Consider the following 14,135-nt stretch of genomic DNA (forward strand, 5'->3'; position numbering starts at 1 on the left):
TCAGCAAGGTACCACCGGCCCTGGAACTTCTTCCATCCGCTTAGTTCTGGAAGCTCAAGGCAGGCTGGTGTCTGTCAGCAATCACGGTAGAATTACCTGTCAGAAGCGAGAACTAATTTAAAAGAGCGTAGGTGAAAATTGCTCTATTTAATTAGGGGAGTTATCTGTAGCTTTAAATTAGTTTCTCTGATGGTTATTTCTTAGCTTTCTTTTTTTTTAGATGAATGAAACTAACACCCAAATAATTGAGAAGCACGCTTTAGAAAAACGATGAGGTGTCCGCTGCAATTATTGTGACTGGTTGACCTGGGAAGACTTGTCACCTTAACATTGTGCAAAAATGGGTAGCTTTGGCGGCAGAGACGGAACTGAATGCTGTTATTCTGTTGATTGTCATAGTTTAAGAGGAGTCACAGTTCTGACAAAATTGCATTTTTTTCCATCGCTGACTCAAAGATGGAGAAAATTTTTTTTACTTTTTTTAAAAGTGTTTGTCATAATTTTGAAAGAATGGTTTTTACCATTTAAATTCAACGTCTAAAATTCTTTCCTACCCATTGATGACACAGTGAAGGACTGAGTGGTGTAGATCTTAAATTTAAAAGAAATACACAAGCAACAGTGAGCCCTTGGCACCAAACCAGATGCTGTTGTTTCTGGGGTCATTTTGAGTGATGTCCTGAGACTGTGAGCATTACACATAAATTCCCCCATGACCATGCAGCTCCCCTGCAGCCGTAAAACTGATGTGTTTATTTGTGCTTCAGTACCGGCGAGTGACGAAGAGGAAGGAGCAGTTCTTTTTGACAGCTCTGGCAAGGTGGCTGCTGATCCTTTTGACACATCTTCTGGATCCGTGCAGCTGATCGCAATAAAACCCACGGCCCTCCCCGTGGTGCAGCCCACCTCGGACCGGAGCCAGGAGGCGGCCGTGCTCAACGGCGAGGTGAGCACCCGAGGACCCAGAGTGGGAGAGAACCAGGACAGCCAGGAGCACCACCTGGGAATACTGGGGGCAGGTTGCCTCCAGGTGTATAGGGCTCCACTGGTCATGCTTACCTCTGCATGCACAGGCCTCGGCGCAATGAATCAGGACACAAGTCACCCCAGATGATTTTGTGGGGTGATGTTTTCAGAGCATTATTACCTTCACTAGAAAGCCCAGTGGGGGCCTTTTAAAAAACTGGAGTTATGAAACATCAGAAATTCTTTCCCACCGCTTACACACATACAGTCTACCTTTTTTGGTAACACTCCTGAACCATGCATCATGGGAGGTCATTTGTAGCGGGGATGCGAGGGGCTTAAAGTGAGTGGGAACTGGAGAAGATACTGTCTCTTGGACAGGGACATGGCCCACTACAGAGGCTTTGAAATGACTTTTACTCCTTCAAGCAAGCTTCAGACAACCCTTTGCCTGCTTTCAGAAGGATATCCGTGGGTCTCATGGGGTAATCAGTTTCCCTAAGGGTATGAAAATTATAACGTACATGGAGAATGATGATTTCACAAAGAAAAACAGATGGATGAATAGAAGGATAGATGGATGGATAATGGATGTGTGGGTGGGTAATGGACGGATGGGTGGATGGATGGATAGATAGATAGAGGCAGTTTAGGGGAGATCAAGAGAGCAAGTCAGCTAAATATCTGCCATTTTTCCATCTTCTGCAGCTGAGTGGTCAGTGGGCTAAAGATGTTTATGAGCCATTAAGACATGCATATGCAACCTCCATGTGAACATTTACATTACACGTGTGCACATATAAACATACTTAAGTAGACTAAAGCCAGAGGGGTTGAACAGCCTGCTCAGAGTCCCACTGCAGGTCATTGTGACCTTCATGCTGTTCAGGTCCCCTGGCTCTCTGTCTACTGCTCCTTCCCTCTCTTTGACTTACTGTGCCCCAGCAATGAAAAACAGCACTGGACTTGAAAGATCTGGAACTCTCAAGCCACACTGCAAGGACTGGAATCCTAGCTCTTCTCCTTACTATCTGTTCGACCTTAGGCAGGTTAGTTCATTTCCCTGGGCCTCAGTATCTCCACCTGTAAAACGGGGCTGTTGTAAGGATGACAACACTTATGATAGTGTAAAACACTTATAATAGTGCCTAGCATTCAACAAGCACATCCTCTTCCTCCTCCTCCTCCTCATCAATTAGTCAGCTAATGAGCAAGGACTCATGGATCATGTACTGTATGCCCCCTGGCTTTATCATTTGGGAACTTACATGTGTTCTCAAAGCCAATCACACCCACTGAATCTTTCCTTAGGCACAGTTCTGTCACCAGACATGCAAGCCCAGTGATTACAGTCTCTGAGATTGTCACTAATGCCCTGGGAACCGCCCTGGATTAGGACCCTCTGCCCAGGTATGGACCCAGGTAATGGCCACCATGCCTAGATCTTTTCATCCCAGCTTAGTGGTATCAGTGTCCCAGAGACAGATTCCACATCTCAGGTAAAGTCAGCTTACTGCTCCCTTTTCCTGCCAAGCCCATCACCCTGTCACAGAAGGAGAGAGATGAGCATTTTCTCTGTCCCGAAGGGGACGCCTGTTACATGTTGGTAGTTAGAGGAACGGATCTTACTGGCATTATGGTGGGAAAAGAGCCCTGGACAGTTCTCTGTAATTTGTGGCCTTGTGGATTTTAGGGCAAATTGTCTTATAACTTTCTCCCTTCTTCTCTTCTGGGTGCCTTGTTTAAGGGAAGAAAGCACAGCCCCAAAGTCATGCATTTTTCTGTTATGCATTACAGGAAATCCTTGTGAAGATTATGTTAAAGAAAACATAGCATAGAAAGTTGAGAAAATAAGAGAAAAATCACTATAATTTCACCACCCTAAGATCCATCCCCTGTTTTCATTTTTGCACCTCCTCTGCAAGCTTTTGATCAAACTCATTGATACTTTAGAGCCTCGTCATGTCATGACAGCTTCCTATCTTGCACAGTGAGCACCTTCCGTGTCGCTGCTGTGTTGTTGGTGGTGGCTGTTAATGACTGTGCTGAGCAGGTGTGCCATCGATTTGAAAACTCGATGTTCGAGCCTTCCAGGTGTTTTTTGGTTTTGATTTTGGTTATTATAAATGACACTTCAATGAATAATTGCATGCATGACTTTTAAAAACTTTTTATTTTGTAATAGTTGTAGACTTACAAGAGAGGTTTAGTAATAGTACAGAGTTCCTATACACTCTTTTCCTACCCACCCTAATGTTGACATCTGTCGGAGCCACAGAATAATGACCACGCCCAGGGAATTAACACCTGGTACAACACTGTTGACCCATCCACAGACCTCATTTGAGTTTCCCTGGCTTTCCCACTAATGTCCTTTTTCCATTTTGGGATCCAGTCCAGGATCCCACGTGGCCTTTAACTGTCTCCTTCATCTCCTCCAGTCTGGGACAGCTCCTCCTTCATTCTTTGTGACCATTCTTGTGTTTCATGACCTTTACTGTTTTGAGGAGTACTGGCCGGTTATCAGGTAGAATGTCTCACAGTTTGGGTTTGTCTCATGTTTTCTTATGACTGGATTGATATGCATTTTTTTGTCGTAACTGCAGGAGTGATGTGCCCTTTTGTGGGCACCTTATCAGCAAATTCCTGATACTGATGTGTCTGATTACTGGTGATGTTAGCTTTCATCTCTGATTTTGAACGTCTCTCGTGGAATGTTGCTTTAGCTGACATTTTCTGGAACAGCTAAAGCAACATTCCAGAAATGGGATTCCTGGCTCAGAGGATGCTTACTAACTTCCTCTCTTGACTGGTTTTCTCAGTGACAAGCAGACTGAAGGAGCCATTAAGACGTGTGAAATTCTGCCCACCTGAAAATATCACTAGGGCCCAGAATGGGGGGAGCTTTGCCAAAGTTAGAAAAAACATGTCCTCCAGTTATTGTTTCCTTAAATGTTGTAAAACTAAAATATCTAAGATAGTGGACCATGGTCCTGATGCTGTGATATATACTTATCACTGGGTGTATTTTCATTTTATGACTTACAGGAAATTCTTTTAAGGATTATTTTATTTTTTTCTTTTAATTTTATTTATTTATTTATTTACTTACTTACCTACTTATTTATTTATAGAGATGGGAAGGGAGGGAGAAAGAGCGGAAGAGAAACCTCAATGTGTGGTTGCCTCTCATACACCCCACAACTGGGGACCTGACCCGAAACCGAAGCATGTGATCTGACTGGGAATCAAACTGGCAACCCTTTGGTTTGCAGTCCAGCTCTCAATCCACTGAGCCCCTCCAGCCAAGGCTTAAAGATTATTTTAAAGAAAGCATAATAACAACTCTGTATACGATTATATCAATGTAGTTAAGTCTGATTTCAAATAGCGCTAATGGTTCCCCATATCATCCAATAAGCGTCAGGCGGATTTCACCACTCAGTTCCATTCATGGGTGTAACACCCTCATCGTTTGTGATTTGTTTAGTGTAGTCATCTGCTTGTATCCTGACAGGTCAGGAGGATGTTGGCCATGTTCCTTTCTAGAAGTCCAGACTGGCTTTGCCCTTCAGAGCAGGAACTGGTTGGCATTAGTGGCCATACAAGGCTTCATCATTCCCTATCTCTTGAGAAAAATACAGATTGACACAAATAAGCTCTCGATAGAGTAGGGAGACCTTCGGAACAGGATGTCTGCTCCCCCTCCCCACCCTATTCACCTCAGTTCAGCCCCTCCAGGAACTGGCTTATCCAGCTAGGCACCGACTCAGTGGCCACAGGAGAACATTGGGTTCCTCCAGGCTGAAGCCAGGCTCAGGACACTAAGATCTAGCAGGGCTGCCAAGTCAGGGGCCGTCATACAGGGGACCAGCGGGGTTTAGGGGGGATTAAGGCCCACACCAAAAAGCTGCAAGCGTGGACTCAGCCCTAGGTCTGTACAGACTCAGGGAGTCAGAGAGAAGGAGGCCTCGATGGAAGGTCCCCGGTGATGAAGGTGAGTGCCAGACTCCACGTTTGTGGACCTCTGTTGTGGGCTGGTCTTGGCGTGGGTCCCAGTTGGGTCTGGCTGGCTCAAAGACCCAGACAGGAAGCCTAGGATAACTTTTCCCGGAGTTGTGACTTTCTGACGGAAGCCTCCCACCTGTCGCTGTCAGGGACAGGCGCGGGCCTGAGACCGTCTCTCTCCCCAGGTGAACAAAGCGCTGAAGCAGAAGTCAGACATCGAGCACTATCGGAACAAGCTGCGCCTCAAAGCCAAGAGGAAGGGATATTACGATTTTCCTGCAGTAGAGACAAACAAGGCTCAGACGGAAAGAAAAAAGATGTATGAAAAAGCCCAAAAGGAAATCGAGCACGTGTTGGATCCAGACCCGGAACTGTGTGCCCCATTCGCCGAGTCTAAAGCCAGGTGCGACAGCAAGGGAATTCTCAGAAGGTCGCCATGGCATTGGCGGGATGAGGGGTACGGGATGTCTTGGGCCATACAGTCCTGGTCCCTTTATCTGTTCCCAGAGGACTGTCATCTGTGAAGGCTGCTGAGCCAAACCGTGCTGTTCTGTGCAAGCACGTGCTCCATAATGAGTCAGGAAGAGAATAAATCTGAAGCCATTAAAAAAATACTTGGGCAAACAACCATAACTGTCCCTTAGCTTAATGATATTTTCTAACTGTGGCTGTTTCAGAGCTGGGTGAAGATATAATTATCACCCACCTGGTTATGCAACTTCCAGATCAAAGGGCATGGTGTTTTTCAATTATTTCAGTGGCTCTTGCATAAGAAAAGCAAATGTCATACCTCACCTTGTCATTCAGCTGCAGTGCGTATTCACCGCATAGCTGCTCAGAGCTCCATGCTGGGTTCAGCTCCTGAATCACAGATTTGTTCATCTATTCGATGTTTACTGTCACCTACTATGTATTAGCCACCATGCAAGATGCTGAATGCTGTCACGGTCATGTTGTTTTTCCTCATTCATTCATTTACTCATTCGTTCAACTCATTCAACATTTTATGGCAGATAAGACAGATGAATTACTACTCTTACAGAATTTAAGGCTTGAACTGGGAGAGAAAGATACCACCCCCAAAGTTTATTACTCACAAGTGTGATGGGTGTTCAAGACGTGAGGAGCTAATAACGGTGTGTAAGTGGAACTTGGCCTCCCAAGCGAAGGTTAGGCCTGGCAGTTTGAATTCACATCCTTCCGAGCTTTGTTGCCAGCCAAGCAGAGAGTGACCTCACCTCCTGGGTAAAGGAACAGAGGTTTTAGCAAAGCCATACATGCCCACCTTTCTTCTTTCCTCCCCACCCTGAAGCACTTCTTCAGAAGCATTTTCATGCTTTCAGACCATCTCTTTTAAGTACCCATTCTCCTTGGCGACAGCCCCTTGGCTTGTAGCATGCCAGTGCTCCCACCCACCCCGTTCCCTTGGCAGACACACTTTCCACAGACTGGGTGGGGCAGGACAGCTCCCTGCCGGCGCGGGTATTTATTGAAAGCAAGAATGACCGTGCAGCAGGCTTGGGTGGAAGCCACAAAATCAAGCTGGGATGTGGGGCTAATGTTATGAATAGAATTGACATAATTTATTTTCAACAAGGAAATAAGAGACTTCTAATCCTGTGCTTCATTTACCCTGCTTTTAATTAGGCTATTGATGCAAAATCACACTGTGACAGGGTCCACAATGCATGTGTCACCGTGTTGATAACCGTAGAAAAAAGGGAAGAAAAGATATGGATTTTATGGGAGGCCGGGGGCTTCTTTAGCACTTACTTTGCACTTTGAGACTTTTTGCTGCAGCCGTCTTTTATAGTCTGGGTGGGGAGTCGTTTTCTCTGGGTTTCCTGCTGACACTCAGGAGATGAACCAAAGATCATGTGCGTTTGAGGGACTTAGTTTGGAAGCTATTTGAGAAATAAATAAAAATTTCAGTTGAGGCTTTAAAATACTTTTTAATTTTTCAGTTATGGTTGACATTCAGTATTCTATCAGTTTCAAGAGTACAGCATAGTGATTACACGTTTACTTATACAACTTATAAAGTGATCCTCCCAATAAGTCTAGTGCCCATCTGGCACCACACATAGTTATTACAGTACTATTAACTATGTTCCATTCTTTTTTTTAAGTTTTAACCTTTTTATTTTTATTTTTATTTTTTTAAGATTTTATTTATTTATTTTTAGAGAGGGAAGGGAGGGAGATAGAGAGAGAGAGAGAGAAACATCAATGTGCAGTTGCTAGGGGTTATGGCCTGCAACCCAGGCCTGTACCCTGGCTGGGAATCGAACCTGCGATGCTTTGGTTCGGAGCCCATGCTCAATCCACTGAGCTACACCAGCCAGGGCCATTTTTTAAAATTTTATTTTATTTCAGTCATTGTTCAAGTACAGTTTCCTGCCTTTTATTCCCATTCCAGCGCCCCCACCTATGCTGTACTCTACATCCCCATGACTGTTGCGTAACTACCAATTTATACCTGTTAATTCCTTCACCTTTTCCACCCAGTCCTCCAACCCCCACCCCTCAGGCAACTATCAGTCTCTTCCTTTTACCTATGAGTCTGTTTCTGTTTGTATTGTTTATTTGTTTTGTTTTTTAGATTCCACATATAAATGAAAGCGTATGGTGTTTTTCTTTCTTTGTCTGACTTATTTGACTTAGCATAATGCCCTCCGGGTTCATCCATGCTTTTGCAGACTTTTAGATTTTGTTCTTTTCATGACCGAGTAATATTCCATCATACACACATACCACACCTTCGTCATCCGTTCATCTTTGGATTGGAGCAGGTAATCCATTTACCTTTCATTCTTCGTACTTATGTACTTAATGCTATTTCATTACGTATTTCTGATTGTTTTTGTACTTCTCTGTCCCTGTCTTATTCTCTTGGTCTCTTCTCTTATATGGTGGTGGCTTTCTGTAGTGTCGTGTTTGGATTCCAGTCCAGTTGAGGATTTTTATAAAGAGAATGAACAAAACCTTTTTTTTTTTTTTGCAGTAGAGATGCCCCGCCACTGCCTAGCGTAGGTTCAGGCCAGATTCTCAAGGCCCTTTGATGACCTGCTGGTCTGCGAATGTAGCGTGGAGTCTCAGGAAGTGTCTGTTGAAGAAATGACATAATGACTCTAAAGCACCAAAAATAATGTTAAAATTTTTTTTTACTACAAATCAGGTGAGGTGAGAGTGGGAATAGAGATGAAATTAGCAAGCGATGGGAAGGGGAGGGAGAGCTTAACAGAGAAAAAGAGAGTGACAGAGACTCAGCGAGCTCTGAGGTGCTACTCTTGTCACTCTCTGCCGTGGACTCCGGAGGCTCTTCCTGTGTGCTGGCTGTTGTCCCCAGTTAGAGGCACCTCTTAATTGCCGCTTGCAGCTCAGCTCTCCAGAACTTCTGCTCCCAGGGACCCAGCCTCCACAGGGCTCGGGGGAGGGAGTCGTTCTACAGTCCAGAGGCCGTGTCAGTAACCAGAACCTTAGCCCGAGGCTCAAACAAATCAAATAAAAGGCAAAGTTTAGATTCCAAAGGCTGACTCATCTTGAAATCTTTTAAAAGAGGTTTCACAGGTTTTTCTTTCCAGTCAGAAGAGTGCCCCATTTTTATGCTATGTTACCCAGAGACATAAAGTATGTGATGTTCCAGAAGCAGACACTATCAGAGGCCAACCCCCACCACAGGTCCCCTTGCTCCCACCGTGCCTGCATCTACAACTCTGACTTGAGGGCTTTGGGGGGCAGCACCTACCAGAAGTGTCAGGTAGTTAATGTGCCCTGGGCAGCCACCGTCAATGACAGATGGGACAGGAGAACTCTGAATTATAAGCTACATTCTTGTAACGATCACGTTTTGTAACTTCTTTATTTCATGTCTTGACATTTGGGGCCTTGCTGAGCCCGAGGAAACTGCCCTTCCCAGGGCTGTGTAGCCAATCCTCGGAGAGGTAAGGGGCTCACCTGCCGGTACACCTTTTATACACAGACCAAAAAGCCAGGACCCAGCCCTCCCCTTTAACACAGGGCTGCCCCACTCTGGCCCCCATCCCCCTCCCCTGACCACCTTGGCCAGGTACCAGACAACCTGGGGCAGCCCCTCTGCCCCAGAGTCTGCTGAAATTATTGCAACGCCCCAATCCTAAGCCTGCACACGCTGCCTTGTCTGTCCCTTCCCACAAAACCACAGTAAGGGCTCTTGTCCACATTTCCGCTCACCCCCTCTTCCTTGCAACAGATGCTGTGACAGGTGCTTCTCCATGTGGCCCCCATGTGGCCCCATATGGCATGCCCCTTCTTTGGGGGATCTTTTCAGTAGCAGTCATCCCCTGAGCTCTTAGTGTTGCCATCGCTGAATAAAACAAAACCTATACTTTGAAACAACTTTGTCCCACACTTTCCCAATGAGTGTGAGGCCCAGTTGCCCAAAACACTAACCCGCTCTATGTCATAGCCTTTATTGGCCTCCTTCTCCTCCCCCTCTCATTTTCCCGCTTCCAATTTGTGCATCCTGGGACCCTGTCCCAAATAAATCACTTGCACTTCAGTGGTTACAAAGCCTGTGTCTGGGAGAACCCAAACTAAGGCAATAACTTATAAGGACAGCTGCTCTGATGGAAGGAGGGCCTCCTCCACCTCCTCAGAGGGAGGACTAGATGGTCAAACCATAGTGGGATTAAAATTCCCCTAAAAATCCAAATAAAATGTAGCATTATCTACCCAGCAATATTTTCAGAGGCAAAAAAAAAAAAAACTCCTCAAGTTTGCAAGTTTCTAAATGTATTAACTTTTAAAGAATATAGTAAAATGCCAACAAGAAATCAATACACCTCATGGAACTCCATTTGATTAAAATAAGTCATTTCTCTACCTGAGTGCCTAAGGATTTCTGAGTAGTGTCTTGCACGCCATGCATACACTGATGGTCGGTCAGTGGGGATCCGAGCTACACAGCAGCCTGTAAGCTGTGTGTCATAATGGGCCGTTTGTCTTTAACAGAAAAGGAGACTAGAGCACACTCCAATGTCTAATCTCTCACCCACATTCATGGCTCTTGAAAGGGCTTACACAATCTTACTATTGTGTTTCTACCACTTCCAAAATAACCTCCTTAAATGTCAATGACTAATCCTAGTATTCCCCCCCACCCTACCACTACCCTTATTAGTAGATCTTTTCTAAATGAGCTAATTGGCAACCTCAGGACAGCTGTGAAATCTGCTTTTTTCCAAAAAAAAAAAACCTGATTTGTCATTAGGTCGAGGAGGAGAATGCTTTGGGGTGTCTCTTACAGTGTGAATCACTCAGAACAGATTCTGTTTCACAAAGCTGTGCTCCGTTCCTAAGGGAAGCCTCTCATCTGGGTAACTGGGTAACTATTGGGCACGGTTTATTATTGTCAGGTTTAGGCTCTTATGTTAGTCAGGATTCTGTTGGTTGCAAATGATGGAAATCCAGCACAAAAGGATTAAAGTAAAAGGGAATTTATTTTTGAACTTAATTGAAAGGTCAAGGTTTCTGGCATGCCTAGATCCAAGGGGTTATCCAGTGTCCCACATATTTATCTTGTTCTCTCTTCATTCACTCTTTGCTGGCTCCCTTTCAGTCTGGCTCTTGCCTCATGGTGACAAACTGGCTGCCAGCACCTCTAGGCTTATATCCTGTCTTCTTAGAAACCTCAATGCCAAGAGTATGCCTCTTTCCTGGTTGCTCTAACAAAAGCCCTGGGTCTCAGTCTCATTGGACCAACTCATGGGCCCACCCTCTGACCAGTCAGTGTGGCCACAGGGATATGATGCTGTGATCATGCAGCCTGAGTCACATGCCAACCCCTGGAGGAAGGGAATGCCACAGAGAACATCATATGGGTACCAGGCAAGCAGAGAACACAGTACTCTCCAAATAGGTGTAAGCTCCTCATGGTGAGGGAGTAGGTCTGTTAGTGTCTTGTCTTATTCCCTAGGCTAATCGCAAGGGTAGTATTTTTGCCTTGGGAGTTCTGCTATCTGTTCTAGACTAACAGGGCATAAGTGTCATGTGTGACCAACTGGGAGTGTGGTCATGAAAAGGCATATATGCCTGCCAGGTTTCTGGTTTCCCAAAGAGCCACTGCGAATAAATAATGTGACCTTCTCACCTTTGGCCCATGAATGGATAAAATCTTAGAACTGAGACATAAAATAGGTGGTATTTTGGGGGTTCTCACAATATAAATGCTCTAAAATGCAAGTTATTTACAAGGGAAACTCATTGTGGGGTAAGAAGGAAGTTGGTGATTTTAGCATACGTTTGTCCCTCTGTGGGGTCGATATTATTGTGTGTTGGGTTCAGGTGTGCGGCAGAGTGGCTAGGCAATCATATACTGTACGGAGTGGTCCCCTTGATATCTCCAGTACCCAGCAGGCACCATACATAGTTATTACAACATTATTGCCTGTATTCCCTGTCCTGTACTTTACATCCCCATGTCTGTTTTGTAACCACCAATCTGTACTTCTCATCTCCTTGTTTTCCTTAATAGCACTTATCACTCTGAAATCATGTGGATTATCTGTTTCTCTCATTAGAATGTAAGCTCTGCCTTGCTCACTGTGGATCTTCACCATCTCCCACAGTGACTAGAATATAGTAGGCACTCAGCGAATATTGGATGGATGGACAGATGGACAGACCAATGGACAGAGGATCCCCAAATTGCCCTTCAGTGCTCTTTAGCCCAGAAGGGAAACCACTGTGGTGAAGGTAGAAAAAAAATCTCTCAGCCTGCCAGTATTAAGCAACCCGTTAGCCTCAAGGTTTATTAACGCATCATGGAACCCTGCCTGCGGAATCAGAAAATTTAAAGGAGCAGGGGCTGCTGAGTCAACAGTCCACGAAAGCAAGTTTGTCCTTCTAGTGTTACCCACATTAAAGGGTCAAGGGAAAGCCCCTGACCTTGACATTAGCAGGATTTTAGATGAGCTTGCAGTGTTGGAATTGATTGTACTTACCATACGAAAGAGCATTTACAATACAACCAAATGGCTACAGCATCTGGGAGAAAAAAATCTTTATTCTACTATTTCTATGGCCTCTGATGGCCGGGGAACAAATACCATCCATTCTGAGATTTGTGAGACTAATCCAACCAAACCCTCCATTGGTCGCCTGTATTTTGGATCAGTGGAGAATTCCATCTGTCAGGGCATTTGCTGCATCATAACAGTTGTTGAATTTTCTACAGGCAACAGACGAAGAACTCTGTCTACCGGAGCCGGCAGTCTCTGAATAGCCCAAGTCCAGGGGAAACCGAGATGGATCTTCTAGTGACTCGGGAGCGACCCCGGCGTGGAATTCGTAACAGTGGATATGACGTAAGTCTCTGGTGGCCCAAGGTAAACAGAAGCTTTTCTTTCCCTAAAAGCAAAAAGGATAGAGCATCCATATGTTTCAGTTTAGTATATATGCATATTTGTGGAACTCAAAAATGCAGTGGGATATTTTCTATTTCATTATTCCTTATCATCTATTTTGCAAAGTAGGACTACTTGGAATTGCCAGAGTAAAAAATTATTGCTAAAAGGATCTTGATTTCTAAATTCAGTCATTTATGAATTGTACTTTATTGACCTTAAACTCAACAGTGGTTCTAAATGTCCTTAATGTTCTACCCTCTGTTCTTAGATACTTAGTATGAACCATGACCTTGGGTTAGAATTCATTTGAATACAGGCTTCCTGTAATTCATAGCAGTGAATTACAGAGAAGTCAGATTTGTTCCTGATTTCTTAACTCCTCAATCTGCCATGGAAACAATGAGATGCCAACAGAGTGATTCGGTGGTTTCCCATGATGAAGCACATGCTGTGTGCAGGGATGTCTCCACACTGCAAAAGTCCTGCTAATCCCATCAAGCTTCCCCAGGTGATGGGTCACAGTTCAGTGCCTCCTCTCAAGTTGTGTACGTCCTGTCCGGTCACTGCAGCCATGCACGCATCGCGCTCACGTGACTGACACCCGGCTGAGGTGTTCAGTAAGCTTCACCCTGCCCCACAGTTGCAAACGGTCTTGAATATACTCTTAAGTCTTATGAAAAATATTTCTTTCCCATTCTCCTAAAATGTATGTTCTCATTAAAATTAGAAATTTTCTATAAAAGAGCTATGATTCAAATAGGTTTCTGAATACAGTTTTGTTATCATTTGTGAGGTGGTAATTTAAAAATGACACTTGATTTTCTTAACTATACCCTGCTGATTTAAAGGCAGGAAGATTTTTTCCTCCTCAGGATTGGTCACTGTTTTCTAAAAACTTAATGGATTTTTTAATGGTCCAATTAAAAACAGAGAGATTCTACCTAATTTGAATTTCTAATTACCTTCCTTACATTTAAACTTGACGTTTGTGTTGGTGGTGATAGCTTCATCTTTTATTTCTTTTTCTGTTTTAATATGACAGTTTGATAATTTAGTTTTATAAAATTCTAGATGCTTTTGGCAAATCATATTTTTCCTCCAGGTGAAATTATTCAACATTAACTTTTCTCCTTATAAAAATATTTTTTATACCAAACTCAGTCATCAGTTTAAGAGTCAGCCTGTGGTTAAATATTGGGCATTTGACTTATTCAATTAATCTCTTCTACCAACAATAAATATTCTTCTTGGATGCTTGTAGTTTGAGGAGCTCTTTCATCTGCTGCAGCATATCTGATGTTTCTTGTGAGATTCTGGGTACAGAAATTTTTACTATGTGAAGAAATGGACCAGAGATTCCCCTATTAGTCTTGAAAAGAGAACACTGCATATTTTTTTAGCCACCGTGCCATGAGTTAGGGTACCCACTTAATACTTCTGGAGCATCATGGTAGTACATTACCTGGCAGGAGAGATGATTTTTAAAAGGAGGTTGCTCACCCCTCACAATCATGTATAAATATTCCAATCGCAGATTACTTTAGGGAGGCACTAGTAGATGTTTTTTTTTATTGACTATGCTATTATAGTTGTCCTGATTTTTCCCCTTAGCCCCCTTCCACCCAGCACCCTCACTCCTTCAGGCAGTCCCCCTACCATTGTTCATGTCCATGGGGCAGTGGGTAAGTTCTTTGGCTATACCATTGCCTATACTGTACTTTTCATCTCAATGGCTGTTCTGAAACTACCTGTTTGGACTTCTTAATCTCCTCA

At 44.0% G+C, this 14,135-nt stretch overlaps 1 protein-coding gene across 4 annotated transcripts in view; it reads left to right on the forward strand.

The window, feature by feature from the left end:
• KIAA1549L (KIAA1549 like) overlaps positions 1–14,135 on the forward strand; it is a 231,739-nt gene that overhangs the window by 185,344 nt on the left and 32,260 nt on the right. For all 4 annotated transcript variants that reach the window (XM_028515516.2, XM_036029214.1, XM_036029216.1 and 1 more), the window contains exons 14-16: positions 768–946; positions 5,160–5,377; positions 12,191–12,320. In XM_028515516.2, coding sequence (XP_028371317.2) covers positions 768–946; positions 5,160–5,377; positions 12,191–12,320 — 527 coding nt within the window. The remainder of the gene's footprint in view (positions 1–767; positions 947–5,159; positions 5,378–12,190; positions 12,321–14,135) is intronic.

The sequence above is a fragment of the Phyllostomus discolor genome, chromosome 6, assembly GCF_004126475.2.
Source record: "Phyllostomus discolor isolate MPI-MPIP mPhyDis1 chromosome 6, mPhyDis1.pri.v3, whole genome shotgun sequence".
Taxonomy (NCBI): domain Eukaryota; kingdom Metazoa; phylum Chordata; class Mammalia; order Chiroptera; family Phyllostomidae; genus Phyllostomus; species Phyllostomus discolor.